This window comes from Pararge aegeria, chromosome 11, assembly GCF_905163445.1.
Source record: "Pararge aegeria chromosome 11, ilParAegt1.1, whole genome shotgun sequence".
NCBI classification, from domain to species: Eukaryota; Metazoa; Arthropoda; class Insecta; order Lepidoptera; family Nymphalidae; genus Pararge; species Pararge aegeria.
The window spans coordinates 18110478-18136381 of NC_053190.1; the positions used below are offsets into that span (position 1 = coordinate 18110478).

At 33.0% G+C, this 25904-nt stretch overlaps 2 protein-coding genes and 1 long non-coding RNA gene across 3 annotated transcripts in view; 1 reads left to right on the top strand and 2 right to left on the bottom strand.

The window, feature by feature from the left end:
• The window catches only part of LOC120627252 (protein croquemort-like), a 53878-nt gene that overhangs the window by 25916 nt on the left and 2058 nt on the right, over positions 1–25904 (bottom strand). Inside the window, exons 2-3 of the mRNA XM_039895162.1 lie at positions 5611–5743; positions 4474–4653 (exon numbers count right to left, since the gene is read on the bottom strand). Of these exons, the coding sequence (XP_039751096.1) occupies positions 4474–4653; positions 5611–5727 (297 nt within the window). The 5' untranslated portion in view covers positions 5728–5743. The remainder of the gene's footprint in view (positions 1–4473; positions 4654–5610; positions 5744–25904) is intronic.
• On the top strand, positions 8832–10724 carry LOC120627256. The gene is made up of 3 exons (XR_005658902.1): positions 8832–9241; positions 9366–10159; positions 10636–10724. It is a non-coding gene; the product is annotated as an uncharacterized LOC120627256 (long non-coding RNA).
• LOC120627255 lies at positions 21416–22516 on the bottom strand. The gene is made up of 2 exons (XM_039895166.1): positions 22107–22516; positions 21416–21982 (listed from the first exon to the last, which is right to left on the bottom strand). Exons 1-2 carry the CDS (start codon positions 22110–22112, stop codon positions 21524–21526), a joined length of 465 nt encoding a protein of 154 aa, XP_039751100.1. The 5' UTR covers positions 22113–22516; the 3' UTR covers positions 21416–21523.

Genomic DNA, 25904 nt, shown 5'->3' on the forward strand with positions numbered 1-25904 from the left:
TCCTCTTTTAATAAATTAGCCAGTGTCGTATGTATCTAATTAATGTAATTATCGCTGATTGCAACAAATCCTTGCTAATATTACAAATGACTAGCTTCTGCCCGCGACTTCGTCTGCGTGGACTTCGGAATTACATCGGCGGGATATAAAACTTCTATGGATACATATTCAAACTCTCATCTTGCTGCGTTCTGGATGTAATTGATCCACTAGACGTAAGAGCCAGTGGCGGTACTACCATAGAAGAAGAAAAGCCGAGCTAGCGTTGCAAAAAATATCTCTTTTAAATTTTGCTCGACTATTCCGAAATGCAATTAACAAAAAAAATATTTGATAGCAATGAGGAAATAAACACACTATTTTAGTAGTTGACAGTAATTATTTTACCTCTAATATTCTAAACGTTTACCATAAAGTTGGGAAAATGGGAAAAGTGTGTGAGATAGCAACATTCTGCGGGTGTGAAGAGACAGCTGCGCGGGGCGTTTATACTGTTTTTGGGCACAATGCACTGCATGCAATAATGGTTGAATGAGGGTTCTATATGTTCTTCATTCTGTGGTATTGCTGCTATTGATCGTAGCGTGATGTTAAATAGCCTTCCTCGATAAACGCACTATCCAAAACAAATCACTTAAAGCTGTTTTACCGAACCGGTAGTTCCTAAGATAAGCTCGTTCAAACAAACCAACTCTTCAGCTTTCTAATCTATACTTCTATACTTAAAGACGTTAAGTTAGTGAGTTTGTGAGGATTTCGCGGTAAAACGATTTTGAAAACTCTTTCACCTATATATATTAAGCCATATTATTTGTGAATGCCATAGGCTATATATTACTCTAAAAACTGAAAAGACCTTCTAGTGGTAGTCGGATTTACAAAGTAACTCTGAAAAGGTCTCTTACAAACGCTACCTTAACGATGAGAGGTCGGTATATGATGGAGTTCTAGAAAAAAGTTGTAGAATAATATAATAAATAAATAAATATACTACGACAATACACACATCGCCATCTAGCCCCAAAGTAAGCGTAGCTTGTGTTATGGGTACTAAGATGACTGATGAATATTTTAATGAATAATATACATAAATACTTATTATATATAGATAAACACCCAGACACTGGAAAACATTAATGTTCATCACACAAACATTCTCCAGATGTGGGAATCGAACCCACAGCCTTGACTCAGAAAACAGTGTCAATGTCCACTGCCCCAATCGGCCGTCCAAAGAGCTTGGATAATGCCTACAAAACGTATCTATAACTTTTATTTATTTATTTTATTTGAACATCTTTATTGCGTAGTAAAGGAGAAATTAAAAAAAAAGAACACTTGTTAAGGAATATGAAGAAAAATTAGAAGCAAAAGTCGACCTTATCACTAAAAGTGATCTCTGCCAGGTAACCTTATATTCTTATAAACTAGATGACCCGTGCAACTTCGTTCTGCACTAAATCGGTTATTACCGGAACACACGAATAAAATGACATTTTCTAAAAATGAATCCTAGCTAGATCGATTTATCGCCCCCGAAACCCCCTGTATACTAAATTTCATGAAAATCGTTGGAGCCGATTCCGAGATTCCAATAATATATATAGAAGATAGAAGAATTGCTCGTTTAAAGATATAAGATTAGCATTCCTTTTTTTAACTACCCATTTTTTTCTCGTCTTTGAACCGTTTTACATAATGTTTTACAGAAGTTACTATATGTTTTTAATCATTCAGAAATAAGAGGCCCCTCACAAACAGTCAGATAATATCACTAATTAAATATTACTAATTATCTATTATTATAATATTATTATTAATAATAGATAATTAGTAATATTTGAGCGAAATGAGGTCACAGAGTTTACTTGGAGAAATTGTCTGACTGTTTGTCAGGGGCCTCTTATTTCTGAATGATTAAAACATATAGTAACTTCTTTAAAACATTATGTAAAACGGTTCAAAGACGAGAAAAAAATGGGTAGTTAAAAAAAGGAATGCTAATGTTATATCTTTAAACGAGCAATTCTTCTATGTTCTATATATATTATTGGAATCTCGGTATCGGCTCCAACGATTTTCATGAAATTTAGTATACAGGGGGTTTCGGGGGCGATAAATCCATCTAGAATTGCTTGCAGCAATAAGGCCGCCTTTGCATGTCTATTATTATTATTAATAATAAGTAGAATAGGTAAATCTGCTGCTGATGTTGCAGTTTTAGATAGTAAGCGGGCTAACCTGTTAAGGAATATGGTAGTCATACCCTAATAGGTTTCTACGCGACCACTCGCACCCGAACACTTAATCGCTTAGCGGCACGTCGTTGTCGGTAGGGTGGTAACTAGCCACGGCCAAAGCCTCCCACCAGACCAGACCAGAAAAAATTCAGAAACAATAAATTCTCAATTTGCCCTTACCGGGATTCGAACCCAGGACCTAAAATGGTTGAAATGCAGGTACCTAAGTATTACCTGTATTTGCTAAGCCGTTGAAAATAATTGAGTGTGTTTTATTTATCAAAACTACATACAAAATATTTCACGATGGCAGTAGGTAAACTATACTCATAATTAACATACAATTATCGGAAAACATACAATAATTGTATGTTAATGCCCTTTTCGTACAAATAAAATCATCTGTATTTTTAACTTTCTTATCATTGACGGATACTGCATAACATTATCTGCTTGTCCAGAGTTCATTAAAACTTATGTATATAAAACATACTATTAATAAAGCGCTTTGCTCGGAGTATCGAAATGGAATTTAAACAGATAATGGTTTCACGATTAAATTACTAAATAGCTACGTATGTTTTTTTTTTCATCCAAGTAGGCAAAATTTGCTTTATAAACGCCTTTTATTCGCTTTAAAGCGGCGAGTAAATCGGTGATAGTTTATTTTTTTATTATGTTTAGCTTCGATATGTGTGCCATAGTAACTTTGTGAGCAATCCCCTTTAAATAAATAATGTTTTTTTTTTTTCATTACCAGATAGCGCTTAACTTCAGCGTCCCTTGGTGGTAAATAATGAGTAGTTTACGATGGTATCGGGCTAACCTGCTAAGTTTATGGATATTATATGGTTTATGGATAATCCCATACCCACTACTCGGTTTCTTCGTGGTATGGTACCGTTTAAATGCTTGTCAGCAGATTCCGTCAGTGGCTTAACATTATAAAAAAAAAATTGCCCTTGTGGCCTGTGGATCGAATCCGGGACCTCCCACTTAAGAGACCGCAGCGCCCACCGCCTGCGCGATGGGTCGTAAAAAAACTATGTATTGTATCATCAATAAATTAATATACTATGACAATACACACATCGCCATCTAGCCCCAAAGTAAGCGTAGCTTTTGTTATAACTACAAATATAACTGACGAATATTTTATGAACAATATACATAAATACTTATAACATAAATATAAACACCCAGACACTAAAAACATTAATGTTCATCACGCAAACATTTTCCGGAAATCGAACCCGGGTTCTTAAATTCACAGCGCTCACCGTTGCGCCAGGGAGGTCGTCATAAAATGAATTGAATGAAAATAGTTGAAATGCTATTACCTATATTTGCTAAGCCGTTGAAAATAATCGAGTATGTTTATTTATTAGAACAAAATAGAGATATAAATACAGAGTAATGACCTATTATCTAATACTTGACTTTAACAGATAATCTAGAATTCGTTGCGCTAACAGTAACTGACTAAGCTAAATATGATAAACTAACTATTAACTCTTGCCTGCGACTGTTCACCCTTAGTCGCCTCGTACGACACCCGGGAAGGGGAGGGGTAAATAATAAATAAATAAATATAAATATACTACGACAATACACCCATCGCAATCTAGACCCAAAGTAAGCGTAGCTTGTGTTATGGGTACTAAGATAGCTGTTGAATATTTTAATGGATATAAATAAATAAATACTTATAATATACAGATAAACACCCAGACACTGAAAAACAATCATGTTCATCACACAAACATTTTCCAGTCGTGGGAATCGAACCCACGGCCAAGGACTCAGAAAGCAGGGTCGCTGCCCACTGCGCCAGTCGGCTGTCGGCTGATAAGTGATAACTGTATTCCGATCTGCCGGCAGTTTTATTTCTAGTAACTAAGACTCATTTTTTAGTATGAAGTACAACTCATTAGTACTTAACTTATTTTGTTATTCAACTAGCTGATGCTCGCGACTACGATTTGCGTGGATTAAGGTTTTTTATTGCGTGAAAGCGTAACAAACAAACTTACATTGACATTTATTATATTAGTAGGGATGTATGTGTATATCATTCATAAAAATATTTATCAGCAATCTTAGTACCCGTAACACAGGCTACGCTTACTGAGAGGCTAGAAGGCGATGTGTGTATTGTCGTAGTATATTTATTTATTTATTTATTTTAGCATTTATTATACTAGACAGGATTCATATTAAAAGTGAAACTAACCTTTATATGAAATTCTCTGTACACATACGGCCCCAGCTGTTCAACTTGTACGGGTACATTCTTTCCCGCCACGATGTCCTCAACATTTGTTATGTTGAACATAAAGCACTCCAGATACATCGGTATGGGCACCTCGCGCCATATGCCGAAGGAGGTGGATGTGGGCGACAAGATCATCATCTGGAAACAATACAAGGTTATACTAATACATACCTACTTTTTCAACTATTCACTTTGTGTGCTCCGTTGCTGCGTGAAAGTAGCATTAAAAAAATCAAAATTAATTTGTTTTAAGTAGACCTAGTTAATAAGAAGCACTTCTGAAACGTTTTGCAGCAAGACTTGTCTAGTGACTCTTCCACCGGTTCGGAAGGCAGATTCCACTGGGAAGAGTCGGCCAGAAACTCAGCAGATTGTTCTTTTCCAACATCATTAATAATATAATAAACTAACAAACACACTTTGACATACGCAGTAAAGTTTGTCAGATGGAAAGCTTTGATGATAAATTAGAGCACGCTTGCCTAGAGATGTCAGCAATTCTAAAGCTTTATGTGACTGATGGTGTCCGGGGAAGTAAGGTCTACCGGAATGCTTATTTCTGAGGCAAGCAGTATTGCTGTGTTCTGGTCTGAAGGGCGTGTGTGCCGGTGTAATTAATGAGTTCCGTGGCGAAGCGCAAGGTTACTCGCACTTCACATAACGGCCGTTGCTGGTTCGAATCCCAGAGCCAAGTAAGTTTTATTCGGTTTTTCGTCAGAGAGGTATACGACGGTTTAGCCGGGCGTACAACAAAGCCAACAAGAGTAATAATAACCCCTTTAGAGGAGAGAGTCCCACATAACCTCCGTCCTGCCCAACGGTCGGAGTTAGCAATAAAGCTTTTCCACCACGCCAAAGAAAAGGCACATGACTTAGCACCCACGCTTCAGGTGGATGTCCACAGGGTGGAACTTTACTGAACTTGTTTCTTGCATGTCCTGCGGAAGTCGAGCGAGATTCCGAGTGCAGTTGAATTCTTATATGGTAGACACATCCTGGCAAGACTTAATCTTTAAAAAATATAGCTGCACAGTCATTCAGCATCATGTGATCCCTTAAAGTATTACCATGTATGATAAAAAATAAACTACTTACTCTTCTTAGCTGTGCGAAGAACATGGACGGCCAAAAGACTGCCGCGACCGCTCCAGAAACCACCATGAAGGAGCCGAAGCCCATCAACAAGCCACTTTTCATTTGAGCCGACACCATTTTGGATCTTTGTCACCTGCGAACACGTAAGCTGTTAGCGTTCTTAGGTTCCAACTCATTGGAAGTCAGCAGAAATTGTGGTTAACCTAAAACATGTGACATCGACATTCAAGTATGTCAGAGATTTAAATATCTATCTTCAGATACGGTGAAACCAAATCATTTGTGGTTCTATCTCTGACATCATCGTGGGCAAAAGGATGTCCACTAAACCTGGGTATTTTGAAGGCTGCTTTTATCCAGTGACTCCTTGCGAGTCGCTTGATGTCTTCCGTCTACCTAGTAGGAGTCTACCAACGTTGCACCTTCTAGGACTTTCCAGGGCGCGGTCGCCCATCCAGCATCTTAGGACTCCACCTACGGTCCTAAGAGCCATGTGCTCTGCTCACTGCCTCTTGAGCATCGAAACATAATGAGTTCTTAGGCCAGAAACTCTAGTTTATCGTCGGGTCTCCTCATATCGAGCTAATAGAGTAACTCAAATTTTGACTTTTGGTCCTCGATATAAAATGACAGTGACGTTAGTTTACATGAAAACTTACATTACTTTAGTACTGAATTCATCACGTAACGCGACTCCGAGCATAGCTCTGTCTACCTACCGCTGAATGACCCTGTTCTTTCTTAGGAGACCCTGAGATTTCTTATAAATCGTAAACTCGATAATAGTTCAATAGTTCAGTAGTGCTCACCCTGCTGGTGTAGGTTATCCGGCCGTCTTACAATTTGTTGAGAGCTTGCACGCCCGTGAACGAAAGTGTAAGCACTGGCAATTATTATTAAAACTGATGATTAATTAATTAATCACTTAATGCTGAAATTTTTCCTCATTATCGAAGAATAATTTTGTCTTTATCGCGTATCCTTATTAAAAAGATAATTGTCATAGGTAATAGATACCCTAATGCATAATTAATCGATAGCGTTATGATTTAAACCTCACCTATCTTTTTAGTGTGTTAGCGAAATTTTATTTTCAATAAAGTGAGTATAAAATCTAGCCCGTTGAACTAGAACAAAGGTTTTTCGAGGGTTTCGATTCATCATCTCCATTGCATTAGCATGCATTATCCATGCCCAAAAATCATTAAGTTATTGGTACACTGCTACGGTAAATGAAAGCTTTAAATCTCTCTCTTCTATTTGAGTCTCTGTGTGACAAGATATTTTGTTTTTTTTTTGAGGACGATCATTTATGATTTGCAATGGATACGTGCATCTTTAATCGATATGATATTTCTAAAGAAAGAAAGACAGTAAGTACTTTATTGCACACCAAGAATCACATTTAACAATAATTTAAATAAATTTTATATGATAAAAATATCTATTCTATATTTATCATAACACATATTAAAACCTTTAACGTTAGGTAGCTGATTTATTGAGGAAGGTACTGGTAGACTATGAATCAGTTTGCTGCGTCCCAAAGTTTATGCTGATGAATCCGCAGGGCACAGCTAGTATGTTATTATATATAATCAAAACAAGGGCTAGGCCAAGGCCAAAGATAGCTTATCGTTTAATCATATTAGAACCTGCCTAAAACAGAGTCTCTCTTGGGTTCTCCAAAAAGATATATCGGCTATCTAGCAGCATATCATACCTAATGTTTAGAGTCTAAGCCATGAGATTGCTGGAACTTTCTTGATCTTTATTAACGCGAAAGAAGTTGTCCCAGCGTGAAATAGCAGACTCGAAGACTGTACCCACCAACTTCTCGGTCAGAAGTAAAAGAAACCTCTTATTCTGAATTTACAATCCTACTTATTAATCTGATCACCGCATAACTCAGTAGTATAGAATGCCGTTTTTGCCTCACTTCTGAAACCGGGCGAAGCCCGGTTTCCCTCATCCTGAAACCAATCCACCATCGAAATTTTTTTGAGGATTCTAATAAGATTCTTATTGGATTTTGATGAAAATCTAACTAATTCCAATTGCGTTATATAGGTCAAAATACTATCTCATAGCACTCATATATGCGCCGACTCTACCTCACTACCTCAGGTTTTTACCTAAGTCTGTGGATTCTAATTCATATTGGAATATAGTTCCTGGATGAGTGTAATGCGTATTGGGATAAGTTCCAATACGCATTATACTATAGCAGATATAACTTTTTTTATTAACTTTACTATTCGATATAGGTATATTCGAATTCTAACAAGTTTCTAAAACCAAAGCTATTATTCTAATTATTATTAGATTTTCTCGTACTTTAAATTAGTAATTCAAATTATCGTAATTTCAATTAGTAAATTCATACTTTGATAAGATGAAACCAAAATATATAAACTTAACATATTTCAGCGTTATCAAAATAATTACGTTTTGATTAAGTTTATTAAGGTCTCAATATGTGATATTGATTAAGTATATGCAGATAATATTTGGAAAATAAGAATATTTACAACTTATTAAAATAGGTTTATGAAAACATTACGTACGATAGGTTTAACATATTACAGAATTATTAAAATGATTTTGGTTTCATTAAGTTTATTAAGGACTTTATATTACGATAGGTTTAACAACAGCATTATCAAATGGATTTTCGTTTGATTAAGTTTATTAAGAACTCTATATTTGATATTACGATAGGTTTAACATATTACAGAATTATTAAAATGATTTTGGTTTCATTAAGTTTATTAAGGACTTTATATTACGATAGGTTTAACATATTACAGCATTATCAAATGGATTTTCGTTTGATTAAGTTTATTAAGAACTCTATATTTGATATTACGATAGGTTTAACATATTACAGCATTATCAAAATGATTTTGGTTTGATTAAGTGTATTAAAGACTCGATAATTCTTATTGACAAAGGATATGCACATCATGTTTGAAACATTAGAATATTTATAACAAAAAAAAGAGAATTTCTTAGTAGAGCATCGTTTAAAATAAGACAATGTATTGTTAATAAATTATTTTCGTCTCGGAAAGATTCCAAAGTTTTTTTAATTCTATTTTATGGAGCACTGTAATAAATAACACGCAAGTAACCTTTCCCAAAGTATTTTTTGTTGCACATTCCTCGTTACAAACAATAAACCTACCTGATTGCAGACAAGAACTTACTTGTTCAACTCAAAAAAAAAAAATATATATTGTTCGTTGGAACATTATCTAAAGAATTTTTTTTATTTAACTATACGAAACACCGTAATAAATAACCCAACCTTTCCTTTGTCAAAGTATTTTTATTGTCCATTCCTAGTTACATGCAATAAACAGCAACGGTAGTTTAAATGATTAATTAAAGACAAGAACAAACTTGTATTATAAAAATGTGCGTATAAAACGTTTCACTCAACCATACAAGCCATAAGTTTATCCAGTGTCCAACTGTTAGTATCTAACCCAGTGTTTTAAAAGTCTTTAAGGCATAAGTTTATTCAGTGTCAGACTGTTAGTATCCAACCCAGTGTTTTAAAAGTCTACTTATTAAACACTTACTAAGATCGACCAGTGGTGTGAAACAACATTTATTCATCATGGAGGTAAGAATCACATACGTTTGTCTTTTTTTATCTATTCGTAACTTATAATTGAATCTTTACGATGTGGAACTGTTATGAATCTAATTAATATTTTGTTTTAATCGTGATCTCATATTTATTCTAGAATTCACCGAATGATGAATATACTTTAAAGCACTTCTATTACCCACTCAATATATCAGATGATCAAGATATGAGTGACAATAACAAGACCGCAATGAGAAGGAGCAACAGTATAGATGCTTTTTTTGAAAAGCAAAAGAAAAAGAAGAGACAGTCAAAGTCTTCATGTGTAGCGCAAGCAAGTGACGGGGGCCTATCATATATCTCATCCAACGACGATGACAGTATCAGTGCAACACATCTAATCAAAATAGACATCTATGACATGAAGAGAATTAAAGATGTTTCGCCTCTTGAATACTGGAAATATGCAGATTTGCGATTAAAGTACTACGTTGAATCTGCTGGTGATAAGCACTATCAAAGCATGCGAGATATTATATACAACATTACAAAGCAAATCGCTGGGAAGCATGACTGTAAAAAATACTTTATTGACAGAGATAACCAGAAACAATAAGTATTCTCTGAACCAGCGGTCGGTAAACATCACAAAGTAAAAAGACCCTCTATACGAACCCATGAAAACTTAAGTGCTTATTACCTGTATTTTAAAAATATTTTTCTTTATCTATTTGCTATCCCCACTGCTTCATGCAAGCGAAACTAATATAAAAGCTATCCTTTTTCTTAAATGTACTTCATATTCTAAGTTACCACACAAAACTGCACAATGACTGTCGAACTCAACGACTTTGTTTACGAAGAAGAAATGGTTGAGCTATGTCAAGCAGCGGAAGTTGAATTTGACTTAGTGAACCTGTGTATACAAGTAGAAACCGATCAAGCTGCTTTGTGAGTATATTTTCATTATTGTTTAAATTACATAAGAATACTTGTTGCATCTTGTCTGTTCTGAGAGTGGGGGCGTGCCATATATAAATGTTCGGATGATTCTTAGTTTTACTCATTGAGTAGTAAACTGTGAAAGCAAAATAATCACTATGGAATCTTTAACCAACGATGACATTAGTGTATTCACTAAACCATTTGTGGTTAGTAAGATGCATAGGTATATACGATTGTGGTACATAAGTGATAAACTTCCGAGTTGGTTGTTAGAAGATCCAGACATAAAACCTTTTTATACCCCTTGTACGGATCACTTTACTTCCGCGTGTTCCATTTCAAGCGATGAAATTGATGGCGTGTTTCCTATGATGGCGTACTGCGTAATGTGTATAAAAAATGGTAAATTATTACTAGTGTATTAGTAATGCTATTGCGTTTTAAGATATGTTATTTGATTTTATCATTTTAATTATTTTCAGATCAAGACAAAGTGGAGGAGGTGTAAAAAGAAAAATTGCTGTCACAAAATATTCTTCGAGTAAGCGTCCATTTTCTCAAGAGCCTTCAACATCTGCTGCGGTGGTAACAACGAACCCAATACAGGAAGAAACAACTACATCTGTAAGTTCTACAAACAATAATACTATCGAATGCCCTAACTGCAAAGTATATGTTAACAGAAAATATTATACCAATCATCTTAAAAGCAAGACTCATAGCAAAAATGTTCTAAGTTTAAATCCCAACTTAAATAATGTTCAATTAATAGAAACTGCTTTCGGACGGCGGATAGTAACGTACAGAATCCCCAATTCCACTAAAACTAGTTCTATATTCGAAACTCCTGAGCACTTTCTTAACACAATTAAAAATACTGTATATAATTTGCTTGATAATGCTTTAAAAGAGCATACTACAATAAAAGTAAATTTTATTTTACAAGGAGATTTTGTACAACCAACAAAAAATATAGAAAATACTTTTGATTTTCAAACATTTAATTATATGTTTTGTTTAGGTGATGACATTAGTGTTATTTATTCTAGTAGCAGTACAGAAATTTCAAATAAAATAAGTAATTTTGAAAAGAAAGACAGTGGATGGAGTCTTAAAAAAATAAAGTATATTGATATAAACATTAATAAATTTAACCCATTAAAAGGATCTTCTTATATAGATTTACCTTTAGACATTAAACATAAGCGGGCTATAATTAATGTAAAAAACAAAGATCATCAATGTTTTAAATGGGCAATACTTTCTGCTTTGCATCCAGTTAATAAAAATTCAGACAGAGTATCTTCATATTTATCTAAACAAAACTCTTTAAATTTCACAAATATCCCATTCCCGGTTAAATTAAAAGATATTAATAAATTTGAGTGCTTTAATAATATAAGTATAAATGTTTTTGGTCTTGATCGTGATATAACAAATAAATCTACGAAAATAATTGGTCCACTATATTTCACAAAATGTCGTAAACAAAATCATGTTAATTTATTATTCATTAACAATGGATCCAATGGTCATTATTGTTATATAAAAAATCTTTCTCGATTAGTCAGCCGACAAATAAATTTACATGAACATGCTACACATATTTGTGATGGTTGTCTGCTTTACTTTGAAACTAATTCTAAATTGAAAATTCATCAACAACATGATTGTAATCACATCCGAACCGATTTACCGAACGCTGCGAGAGCTAAATTGACGTTTGATAAATATGAGAGGAAGTTAAAAGTACCTTTTGTTATTTATGCAGATTTTGAATCATTTTTAAATCCTATACAAGGCTGTGGTAATAATCCATCTACCTCGTATACTGAAAATATTCAGAGACACGATGAATACAGTTTTGGGTACTATATAAAATGTGCATTTAATGATAGTTTGTCTAAGTATGAAACATATACGGGTAATAATTGTTCCAAAGTATTTATGGAGAGGTTAAGCGAAGACGTTAAACGGATTGTTAATCAAAACTTAACTGTGATTAACCCTCTTCCCCTCACGGTGGATATGAAGGATAAAATATCTGTCACTACTACATGTTATATATGTGATAAAGATCTCGATTCGGAACATAAAATAGATTTTAATAAATATACTGGTACCTTTGTAGGTGTCTGTCATACAAGTTGTGCAGAAAAGTTTGAAACCCCCAAATTTATTCCCATAATTTTACACAACCTAAGTAACTATGATGCTCATTTCATTGTGCATGCATTAAATTTTTCGGAGGGTGAAGTAAAGGTCATACCCCAAAATAAAGAGCGATATATTTCTTTTTCAAAAATTATACAAATAGGTGTTAATAAGATTGAATTAAGGTTCATTGATTCTTTGAAATTTTTGTCATGTAGTATAGATTCGTTATCGAAAAATTTAAATGATGAAAACTTTACTGAACTGAGTAGGAATTTTCAAAATATTGATGATCTTCGTTATTTAAAACGTAAAGGTATATATCCCTATGATTTTATGACTTCATTTGAATCTTTAAAGTTAACGTCACTTCCCACACAAGAACAGTTTTTTAATACACTAACTAACAGTGCAGTATCAAATGAGGATTATAGACATGTTACGGAAGTTTGGGTTCATTTTAAATGTCGTGATATGGGTGACTATTCTGACTTATACCTAAAAACAGATGTACTTCTTTTAACTGATATATTTGAAAATTTTAGAAACGTATGTATTAAAACATATGATTTAGATCCCGTTCAATATTATACAGCACCGGGACTTAGTTGGGATGCAATGTTGAAGTATACACAAGTGACATTAGAGCTACTAACAGATTTTGATAAAATAGCTTTTGTAAAATCCGGTATACGTGGTGGTGTCTCCCAATGCAGCAACCGTTATGCACAAGCTAATAATAAATTTATGCCAAACTTTGATGAGCAAGTTCAATCATCTTATATTACGTACTTAGATGCTAACAATTTATATGGTTGGGCTATGTCTCAGTATCTTCCTACGGGTGGTTTTGAATGGGTGGATTGTAATACTGATTTTAATATTCCAATTGATTCTGATGTAGGATATATTCTTGAAGTCGATTTAGAATATCCACAAGATTTGCATAATCTGCATTCCGATTTTCCACTATGCCCAGAGAATATTTTAGCTGGAGGAAGCAAGCATTTAAAATTAGTTCCAAATTTATATGATAAAAATAAATATGTAATTCATTACAGAAACCTTAAACAATCTCTTGAAATGGGGTTAAAACTAAAAAAAGTCCATAGAATTTTAAAATTTCAACAGAGTCCTTGGTTACAAAAATATATTGATTTAAATACAAAACTACGTACCTCTGCTCATTCCGATTTTGAAAAAGACTTTTATAAACTAATGAATAATTCAATATTTGGGAAAACTATGGAAAACATTGAAAAACGAGTGGATGTTAAATTATGTATGCATTGGGAAGATAGGGGTAAAGTCAGAGGTGCTCAAAAACTTATTGCGAGACCTGAGTTTCATAGCCTTTCAATATTCTCAGAAAATTTTGTCGCTATTCAACTTAAAAAAACGAAACTATTTTACAATAAACCCATATATTTAGGACTTTGTATTTTAGATATTTCTAAAACCCTCATGTATGATTTCCACTATAACTACATGAAAAAAAAATATGGATCCAATTGTAAAATGTTGTATACTGACACTGACAGCTTCATATATCAAATTTTTACTGACAATTTTTATGCTGATATTAAACCTGATTTAAACAAATATTTTGATACTTCAGACTACTGTTCTAATAACACATATGGTTTTCCTTTATTAAATAAAAAAAAAATTGGCTATTTCAAAGATGAAAATAACGGGACAATTGTCACAGAATTTGTTGGTTTAAGATCAAAAATGTATGCCATAAATTCATTAGATAAATTCGTTGCAAAAGCAAAAGGAGTTAACAAATCAGTTACTAAAACATTCCAAATGGAAAATTATAAAACAGTTCTATTCAAAAAGAAAAATGAGATATGTGAAATGTATAGATTTCGATCAATAAAACATGTTATATTTACCCAAAAAAATAATAAAATATCACTTTCACATTCTGATACAAAACGATTTTTTATCAATAACTCTACTGAAACATTAGCTTGGGGTCACTACAAAATTAATTTGCTCAATACTGAATCATGAGTTTTATCGATGGTATTTGTTTGTAGAACAAGTTTTCTCTATACTTAATAAACTTATTTGTTATAATTTTTTTTTAAATGTATTTGATTATTATTAGTAATGTTATTTTTTTACTTTCAACAGAGAAGGCTATGAAAAATATAATAAATAAAAGGAAAGCCATGTTAGCTATAAAGTTCTTTAATCATTAATATTGATGAATAATTTAGCTGACATACAAAGATGTATTAAAACTGTAAATAATGTAGACTACAAATAATTGTATTATGTATTAAAGGTGTATAAAATCGATTTCATTGTAATATTAACATTTTATTAAGCATATTATATTTGTGACTTTAAAATACTGTTATATTATTTTTTTAACCCATTCCCTGTTCTACCATAACCAAGACAGCACGTACCACTTCACAAAATGTATCATTTTTTACATCCATTTACTGCTATAGTAGCAGGTCCAAGTGGTTGTGGTAAATCAAACTTTGTAACAACTTTTTTAAAAAACTGTACTAATTTATGCAGCACACATTTTTCTCAAGTTTTATGGTGTTATGATGAAATGCAACCTCTTTATAATTTAGAAAATGTAACGTATGTACAAGGAATTCCTGAAATGAGTATGTTTGATGGTCAGCAACCGCGTTTAGTAATAATTGATGATCTCATGCGAGAGTCTGATGGTCGCATCGTTGATATTTTTACTAAAGGTAGTCATCACAGAAATTTAAGCGTGTTTTACATTACACAAAATTTATTTCATCAAGGTAGAGGACAACGAGATATTTCTCTGAATACAAGCTATATTATTTACTTCAAAAATCCCAGAGACCGGACGCAAATACGTCATTTAGCACGCCAGGTGTTTCCAGATAATTCAAAATTTGTCGAAGAGGCCTATAAAGATGCAACTGTGGAACCTCATGGCTACTTAATGGTTGATTTGAAACAAAATACAAATGACGCATGTCGTTTTAAAACTAAAATTGACCCCTCTACTAATGACTGTGTAGTATATGTCCCTAAGAAGGGGTTTAAAATATGGTGTGCAGCACTCGATTAATGTCAGTAACAAATAATGGTTGAAGGCAACACGACGTTACACATAAAAAAGTTAAGATTTGCATTGCAAACATTTAAACCAAAATATCGTAAAATTTTACTTCGTTCTCTTAAAAAAGAGGAAATAAATTGTGTATGTGAATATATCAAAGAAATTTTTAAAGACGATACCCCGAAATATAAAGAAGCAAGAGAACCCATCTTAAGCATAGTAAAACTGAATTGCTTTTTTTCTACAAATGTGATTTAAATATTAAAATACGAACATAATAATGTTTGGACGTGTAAAAACTCATAAAGATTTATTAAGGGCTTTACTTACGCTTAAACCTAAATATCGTACAGCGTTATTAAAAGTTTGCAAAGACGAAGAAATTGATTGCATTAGTGAATGTATTTTTAATATATTGAATGGTAAAGTACCTTTGAAGGATAGTGAGAAGGGTAAACTGAAAAAACACAAAACAATTCTAAGAAAATTAATTAAAAAAGGAAAAGGTAAAGTAAGAAAGCGTATTATTATTCAGCAAGGAGGAATGGATTGTTTAACTTAGTATAAAAATGGAGTACACTAAAAAAATGATTCTTATTGAACCAGAGGTAATTGAACGCTTAAAATCAGAAAATACGATACATGAAGACTCATTATCAAGATTAGACAAAGAAATGAAAAATATACTAAAAAGTAAAATGGACGACCGTGAAAAATGGTCATTGTATATGCAAATTTTACAAAGATATCTTCACCTTACCAGAGAAGAGAGGAGACCATTAAAACTACCCGTGACTATAGAGAATGAGCAAAAGCACGATACTGAATTGCTTAAAAAGGAGAGCAAAGACAATTATTCTGCAGTTTGTGAGGACTCTGAAGATGAAAAGCACGCATGTGGTTCTTCAATTGATATTTCTTACACAACCACTTATATAAACAAACTTATACCAAAAACGTACAAAAAAAAGGGTGAAATATTGTTAAATACTCTCCTAAACCATAAAGACAAAATTAGGTGGAAAAATGATGGGGTATTAGTGTTAGATAATGAAGTTATAGATGATAGTAATATTGTTGATCTAGTGAATTATACGTTAAGATCATTAAAACGACCTAAACCTATCGGATGGGAAAAATTTATTGTTGCTCTAAAAAATATAGAAGTTCCTTCGACTTGTATTGGTAATCCGCAAGCTTTTGAAAATATTAGTAATAAATCACCAAAATTCAGAAGACGTAGTACCTCAAATGATGGTGAGAGTCTTGAAACTCAAAAATCATTAAGAAAAAAACACGACATTTGGGAAAGATGGAATCCATACTAGACATAAATGATATCTATTACGACATTTCGAACCCAGCTGGTTACAGTAGCATAGATCACTTGGTAAGAGCATTAAAGGGTAAAATGAATAGGAAACAAGTAAAAGAGTGGTTGCAAGCTCAAGAAACTTATACGTTACATAAGCCTGTGCATCGGAAATTCCCCAGAAACAAATACATATTATCTAATTTTAATGAACTTTGGCAGGCTGATTTAAGCGATATGCGTACTTATTCTCAATATAATGAAGGTTTTAACTATATTCTGTGTGTTATTGATGTTTTTAGTAAATATGCTTTTGCAAGAGCACTTAAAAAGAAAAATTCTAAAAATATAAAACAAGCATTTGAAAGCATATTTACCGAAGCTAAAGCAACTCCCACCCACTTACAATCTGATAAAGGTACTGAATTTGTGTCAAAAGATGTTAGACAATACTTTAAAAGTAAAAATATGAATTACTATACAACCAATAACCCAGATATTAAAGCTAGTATAGTTGAGAGATTTCAAAGGACACTAAAAACCAGAATGTGGCGTTATTTCACTCACAAAAATACCTATACTTATATTAATGTTTTACAAGATTTACTCTATGCTTATAACCATAGCTTTCATTCCAGTATAAAAATGTGTCCATTTGAAGTTAATGTAGATAATATCATGAAAGTATGGAACAATTTATATGGAAGCCTCAACAATAAAGTTAGTGTTACAAAGCAGACTAAGTTTTCAATCGGTGATCACGTGAGGATAACGAAATATAAACACATTTTCCAAAAAGGATATGAAACTAATTGGAGTGATGAAATATTTATAATAACGGGTATAAAAAATAGTATGCGTAAGGTGGTCTATACCATCACAGATCTTCAAGATGAGCCTATTGTAGGTACTTTCTATGAGGATGAATTGCAAAAAGTAACATATGACCCCACCACTCAATATAATATTGATAAAATACTATGCTCTCGCTATTCAGGTAACAGAAAACAATTGCTTGTCAAGTGGAAAGGTTATCCGGATAAGTTTAACAGTTGGATTTTAGAATCCAGCCTTAAAAAGTTATGATGGAAGAAAATTTTTATTTAACCTTACTTAGTAATAGTTCAATGGAGTACTTCCCAGAAAACACGACGACCAAGTTCTCAACCAAATTACCAAAATCACTTATTTTGGAAGGAGAATGGTATATTGGAGTTGTTGAAATTCAATATCCTTGTACTATGTATACAGTTCGGGAATCAGAAAACGTTATTTATACATCAAAATGGATTATGATACCTGATGAAGATATAATTTCATTAGTACACTATAGAAGCTATATTCCTGCTATGAATTATGATAGCATTCAACATCTTGTAGCTGAATTAAACAAACATACTGATACTCAACTTATGTTTAATTATGATGAAATAAAAAGTCAAGTATCAGTAGTATGTATGGATAATGCAATTGATGTACTTAAGTTGTCAACCAAGTTATGTTTACAGCTAGGGTTTGAACCAAATACAAATCTAATTCAAAATAAAACTGGAACATATCCTTATAATTTAAAATTAGGATTACCCTCTCAATTGTTTATTTATTGTGATATTATCGAACCACAAATTGTTGGAGATGTTATGGCCCCTCTTCTTAGAATCGTTCCACTTGATCCTACAGTCTATGTATACGGGGCAAACAAAATGCATATTTTTTCACCACCTCATTACCTACCTCTCATGCGAAGAGAGTTTTATGTAATAGAAATAGATATAAGAACGAGTACAGGTCGAAAAGTACCATTCCAGTTTGGGACGACGTGTATTAAAGTACATTTTAAGAGAATCAAGTGAAAAAACTTCCATTCAAAATGCCTTGCCCATACTTACATTATTATTCTCATCAAGCTGGTACAGGTATAGGTGCAATTTACAAGGGTGCACCGTATCAGCGGGGTCATGGTATAGGTAGTTTTTTGGGTGGATTATTTAGATCTGTTCTTCCACTTTTGAAAAATGGTGCAAAAGTTGTCGGTAAAGAAGCTCTGAATGCTGGTGTGGGTTTATTATCCGACATGTTGAATGTACAACCAATAGATGAATCTATCAGATCACGTTTTAAAACAGCAACTTCGAATCTAAAACAAAAAGCTGATAAAAAAATTGAGTCCATCATGAACGGATCAGGATATAAAATTAGACGGCAAAAAAGAAAACGTGTCACTTCCAAAAACACTCTCAAACAGAAAGGTTCTAAGAAAATTAAACATAGTAATATTCAGGATATTTTTTTTAAAAGTTAAAATTTAAAAATGTCATTTTTACACCATAATTCTTGTGAATGCGTAAAATCAGAGTTGGATTTATTTGCTCTACCATCGACTCAGACTAGTATTGAGGGAGGTCAATGGATTCATTACAACCCCATTTCATCATTGACCGATGATGGACCAATTGAATTTTTAGTACCAGGAAATGGTGATGATTACATTGATTTATCTCATACCCTACTGCACATAAAAGCCAAAGTTCAGAATACCGATTCAAGTAACATTTCAAGTGCTTCTAATGTTGCTCCTGTTAACAATTGGCTTCACTCACTTTTTAGTCAGGTTGACATATATTTAAATCAAAAGCTCGTAACACCTCCAAACAACACTTATGGATATCGAGCTTACATCGAGACTTTGCTTAATTATGGTACAGCTGCTAAAAAATCTCACCTTACTTGTGGTCTTTGGTATAAAGATACGGCTTCTAAAATGGATTCATGTGATGCTTCAAACCAGGGATATGCAAAAAGAGAAGAATTAGCAAAGGAAAGTCAAACTATTGAAATGATTGGCCATATACATGCTGATATTTTTAATCAAGACAAGTTTTTAATCAATGGTGTTGAAATGCGTCTAAAACTCGTACGTTCTAAAGATAGTTTTAATCTTATGTGTTCATCTATAGATAGTAAATTCAAAGTGCATTTATCTAGTGCTAGCCTTATAATGCGTAAAGTTCGGATCAATCCTAGTGTATTAATTGCGCATGAAAAAGTGTTAGCTACTACAACTGCAAAATATCCTGTCACTCGTGCTGAAGTTAAAGTGTTAACCATTCCATCTGGAATCCAGGGTAAAATGCTAGATAATGTGTTTTTAGGACAAATACCCAAAAGATGTATTATTGGATTCGTAGGAAACTCTGCTTTTAATGGAACTCTAAATACTAATCCTTTTAATTTTGGAAATCATGGACTTAACTTGTTCGGTTTATATGTTGATGGTCAATCCATACCATCTAAAACATTAACACCATCATTTGATGATAATGTGTTTACAAGTGCATATCATACTTTATTCTCTGGAACAGGAATTCATTTTTTGAATGATGGAAATGATGTCTCTAAAGAGGATTATAATAATGGGTATTGTCTTTTTGCTTTTGATTTAACCCCCGATTTGTCTGCTAATTCAAACTCTCACTGGAACCTCATTAAACGGGGCAGTGTAAGATTTGAGGTTCGATTTGAAAGAGCTTTAACGACAACTGTGAATTGCATAGTTTACGCAGAGTTTGATAATGTAATTGAAATAAATAAAAATCGAGATGTAAGTTTAGACTATAACAGTTAAGATAATATAAATAAAGATAATATTTAATTTTCAAGTCATTTCATAAACAACCATTATATAGAGAAGATTCTTTATTTGCTTTTAATTTTTTTTATAAACTTCCAATGGACACCACAGAGATTGAGAACTATTTAAAAATTATCGATCCAAGTACTCACTTAAATGTTTTTGCTGCTAATAAGATACCGATATATTTAACAGCACCAGCATATTTAATATCCAATTTAGATCCTGATACAAAACCTGGATCTCATTGGGTAGCAATATATGTTGATACTAATGGTGTCGGTGAATATTTTGACTCGTTTGGTCGCAAACCAATGGATTACCATGAAATGTTCCTAAAAACTAACTGTAAAAAGTGGATTCACAACGATAAAGTACTTCAGAACTATTTTAGCTCATTTTGCGGAATATATTGTTTAGTTTATATTTATTTTAAATTTAATAATATCTCAATGTCAAAATTTCTAAATTTATTTTCTGATAATACTTTATATAATGATCAACTTGTTCAATCTATGTTTAAGACTTTATTTATAAAGAGATGAAATAAAAAAAAATCGAAAAATTATAGTTTTTTATTTTAACAAAGTTACAAATGTCACATTATATTATACAATGAAAAATATATCTTAAAGTATTAACTATAACTTTTGTGTACACTGTGACCAGAAAGAATGAGACGGATCTTGATCAGTTTCTTCTTCATAATAAATAACATAGTCCTCACGAAGAGCTGTCATCATCAGTCCTATGTTTAAGGGTAATATTGGACTGGAATACCCCTTATGCTCGCGTTCCATGTTCTCACATAAATCGTGCAACTGCTGATCGATATCCATATCTTCAACTATTTTTTCAACAAAGGAGTTTATTTTCGTCTCCACTTCTTCACACAACGTAACCATTTCTTCCTCGAAAGAAATGTTGCTGAACTCAGTTGTCATCGTGTAGTTTCGTAGAACGTTTGAATATGGAATGACGGATCTGACGAAATGAACCACCGCATTATTTGTCTATCCGAATGGTTGGAGTGGGATTTCATATTGTTATTTTTTTTTACTGTTTGTAAAGTACTTTTTAATAGTCCCATTATTGTTTTCAAATAAATTGTAAAGCAAAATACAAAATAAAATACAACTACGTTTATATAGAGGGTCTTTTTACTTTGTGATGTTTACCGACCGCTGGTTCAGAGAATACTTATTGTTTCTGGTTATCTCTGTCAATAAAGTATTTTTTACAGTCATGCTTCCCAGCGATTTGCTTTGTAATGTTGTATATAATATCTCGCATGCTTTGATAGTGCTTATCACCAGCAGATTCAACGTAGTACTTTAATCGCAAATCTGCATATTTCCAGTATTCAAGAGGCGAAACATCTTTAATTCTCTTCATGTCATAGATGTCTATTTTGATTAGATGTGTTGCACTGATACTGTCATCGTCGTTGGATGAGATATATGATAGGCCCCCGTCACTTGCTTGCGCTACACATGAAGACTTTGACTGTCTCTTCTTTTTCTTTTGCTTTTCAAAAAAAGCATCTATACTGTTGCTCCTTCTCATTGCGGTCTTGTTATTGTCACTCATATCTTGATCATCTGATATATTGAGTGGGTAATAGAAGTGCTTTAAAGTATATTCATCATTCGGTGAATTCTAGAATAAATATGAGATCACGATTAAAACAAAATATTAATTAGATTCATAACAGTTCCACATCGTAAAGATTCAATTATAAGTTACGAATAGATAAAAAAAGACAAACGTATGTGATTCTTACCTCCATGATGAATAAATGTTGTTTCACACCACTGGTCGATCTTAGTAAGTGTTTAATAAGTAGACTTTTAAAACACTGGGTTGGATACTAACAGTCTGACACTGAATAAACTTATGCCTTAAAGACTTTTAAAACACTGGGTTAGATACTAACAGTTGGACACTGGATAAACTTATGGCTTGTATGGTTGAGTGAAACGTTTTATACGCACATTTTTATAATACAAGTTTGTTCTTGTCTTTAATTAATCATTTAAACTACCGTTGCTGTTTATTGCATGTAACTAGGAATGGACAATAAAAATACTTTGACAAAGGAAAGGTTGGGTTATTTATTACGGTGTTTCGTATAGTTAAATAAAAAAAATTCTTTAGATAATGTTCCAACGAACAATATATATTTTTTTTTTTTGAGTTGAACAAGTAAGTTCTTGTCTGCAATCAGGTAGGTTTATTGTTTGTAACGAGGAATGTGCAACAAAAAATACTTTGGGAAAGGTTACTTGCGTGTTATTTATTACAGTGCTCCATAAAATAGAATTAAAAAAACTTTGGAATCTTTCCGAGACGAAAATAATTTATTAACAATACATTGTCTTATTTTAAACGATGCTCTACTAAGAAATTCTCTTTTTTTTGTTATAAATATTCTAATGTTTCAAACATGATGTGCATATCCTTTGTCAATAAGAATTATCGAGTCTTTAATACACTTAATCAAACCAAAATCATTTTGATAATGCTGTAATATGTTAAACCTATCGTAATATCAAATATAGAGTTCTTAATAAACTTAATCAAACGAAAATCCATTTGATAATGCTGTAATATGTTAAACCTATCGTAATATAAAGTCCTTAATAAACTTAATGAAACCAAAATCATTTTAATAATTCTGTAATATGTTAAACCTATCGTAATATCAAATATAGAGTTCTTAATAAACTTAATCAAACGAAAATCCATTTGATAATGCTGTTGTTAAACCTATCGTAATATAAAGTCCTTAATAAACTTAATGAAACCAAAATCATTTTAATAATTCTGTAATATGTTAAACCTATCGTACGTAATGTTTTCATAAACCTATTTTAATAAGTTGTAAATATTCTTATTTTCCAAATATTATCTGCATATACTTAATCAATATCACATATTGAGACCTTAATAAACTTAATCAAAACGTAATTATTTTGATAACGCTGAAATATGTTAAGTTTATATATTTTGGTTTCATCTTATCAAAGTATGAATTTACTAATTGAAATTACGATAATTTGAATTACTAATTTAAAGTACGAGAAAATCTAATAATAATTAGAATAATAGCTTTGGTTTTAGAAACTTGTTAGAATTCGAATATACCTATATCGAATAGTAAAGTTAATAAAAAAAGTTATATCTGCTATAGTGTAATGCGTATTGGAACTTATCCCAATACGCATTACACTCATCCAGGAACTATATTCCAATATGAATTAGAATCCACAGACTTAGGTAAAAACCTGAGGTAGTGAGGTAGAGTCGGCGCATATATGAGTGCTATGAGATAGTATTTTGACCTATATAACGCAATTGGAATTAGTTAGATTTTCATCAAAATCCAATAAGAATCTTATTAGAATCCTCAAAAAAATTTCGATGGTGGATTGGTTTCAGGATGAGGGAAACCGGGCTTCGCCCGGTTTCAGAAGTGAGGCAAAAACGGCATTCTATACTACTTAACTCAAACCATAAAAACTATTTTACTTTTATTTAAGTATCTCCACTGAGTCCATTTCCCGCCAATTTTTTTAAGTATATTTTTTATCTGGATTCCTGTTATTTGGAATTCCTACTACACCATGATACTTATATCGATCACAGATTATTAAAAACTTTGGCCAATCTGAAATAAGATGCCTTTTTATAAATAAAGGTACAGGCAAAGGCAGCTTCGTTAACAAAAGAAAGGCCGCCCGTCAATAAGCGATATGTATGTAACACAATAACAGCATTGATACGAGTCAATTTGTTGGAGCGCTATGACACAGACACCCAACGCGGTAGGTAATAAGTAAAAAACTATTTGTATTCTTAATAGTCATGTAGAAACACTAGGCAGAAGTAACATTATGCTACTGCGGTACCTACATCGCTAATACAAGCATTAAACGATGATGTAACGCCGGCGTAATGACTCGGCTATTAGTCTGTCCGCACATTCGCTACTTTCGCTGAACACTAGCTTTTATTTCGGATTAAGTATACTTATCAACGATGGAAACCGAGAAAGGATGCTTCAGCGACACCGCTCTGCCAGATGTTGTACCCTAGGTACAGATTAACCCGTATTTAGAAACTAGCGCATGCAGTGCATTATGTCAAAAATCAGTGAAAACGCCTCACGCACTTCCGAGGTAAAATTATCATCATAAACTGCTAAACAGAATGATGTGTGTCAAGTACACCGTGTGTACTTGACACACGGTGTACGTTCTTAATTCTGTGGCCCTAGTGTTTGAGAAAATAAGGGATACCGCCATCCCTAGCCTAACTGTAACTTAAAGCCCAACACTATATATAAATTGCAGGTCCAGGTAAAGAAAAAAATAAGAGGTTAAGTTGAAGTTGTTTATCCCTACTAATATTATAAATGTCAATGTAAGTTTGTTTGTTACGCTTTCACGCAAAAACTACTTAACCGATCCTCATGAAACTTTGTACACATATTCTTGGCAGTGTTAGAAGTAATATAGGATACTTTCTATCCCGACAATAAGCTCGGTTCCCTTGGGAGAGGGGATAAAAGTGTTTGACGATTTTACACCATAACTCCGACAAATTATTACCGATTTAATGAATTAATAATTATTTTTGTACTATAGAGGTTATAATATGTGTTTAATTTTGCCCAAACTGTGTAGATCTGATGAATGTGTAGATCTGATAATATGGATAAAGGACAGAACTCCTCAGCGGACAGCAGCAAACCCCTCATTTAAGGCTTAGCGATACTGAATACTTAAAAATTTTTTAGAATTACAATTAAATTGAATGCCACATCAAAAACCAAATCAAACGCAGACGAAGTCGCGGGTAACAGCTAGTAATACATTTTTCGAAATGAAGTGAAGTATAGTGGGTCGACGTTTGTAAGCGTCGCCGCAATTTTGGTCGACGGGGACACCGAAATAGCGGTAATTACCTACTCGATGTCCCATCTAATAGCAGGACTTTTTAAAAGTCGTTCCATAGTAACTTCTCCCGGTCGAAATTAGGGCAATCTCGGTAACCCGGCTACTTAGTAGTGATAGTCTACATAATAATATGCAGACTGTTTCCTGCGTCGTGAAGAGCAGGCAATAGATTGAGGGTTAATAGATCCCTCTTAGATAGCCCGACCTCTCTCTAGTCCTCTTTGTACCTAACCTAAAAAAGGCTACCCTTATAGGTCCTACATATGCGTGTGCGATCGATGTAGTCGTTTTACCAGCAGATTATTTATCAGCATTACTGCCCGAGCGACGACGACGCGACGTGGCTGACACTCAACGCCGCCCACCAACTTATACCTATGCGATCAGCCTAACGCGAGCATATTGCCACAAAAATGCATTTTACATAATACCTTGATAAAACGACTACCGGAAAATCGTGAAGCTGCTATAGCTTCTACTACTATAAGGTAAGGTCGAACTTCTAGTGCGCTTTACCACAAACACAAAAGAGGTAAAGTATGATTCCTTGTCAGTTGCAGACTGTAACCACATGATGGTAAAGCTTGCTAGATTATAAGATTCTATAAAATACAAAATCC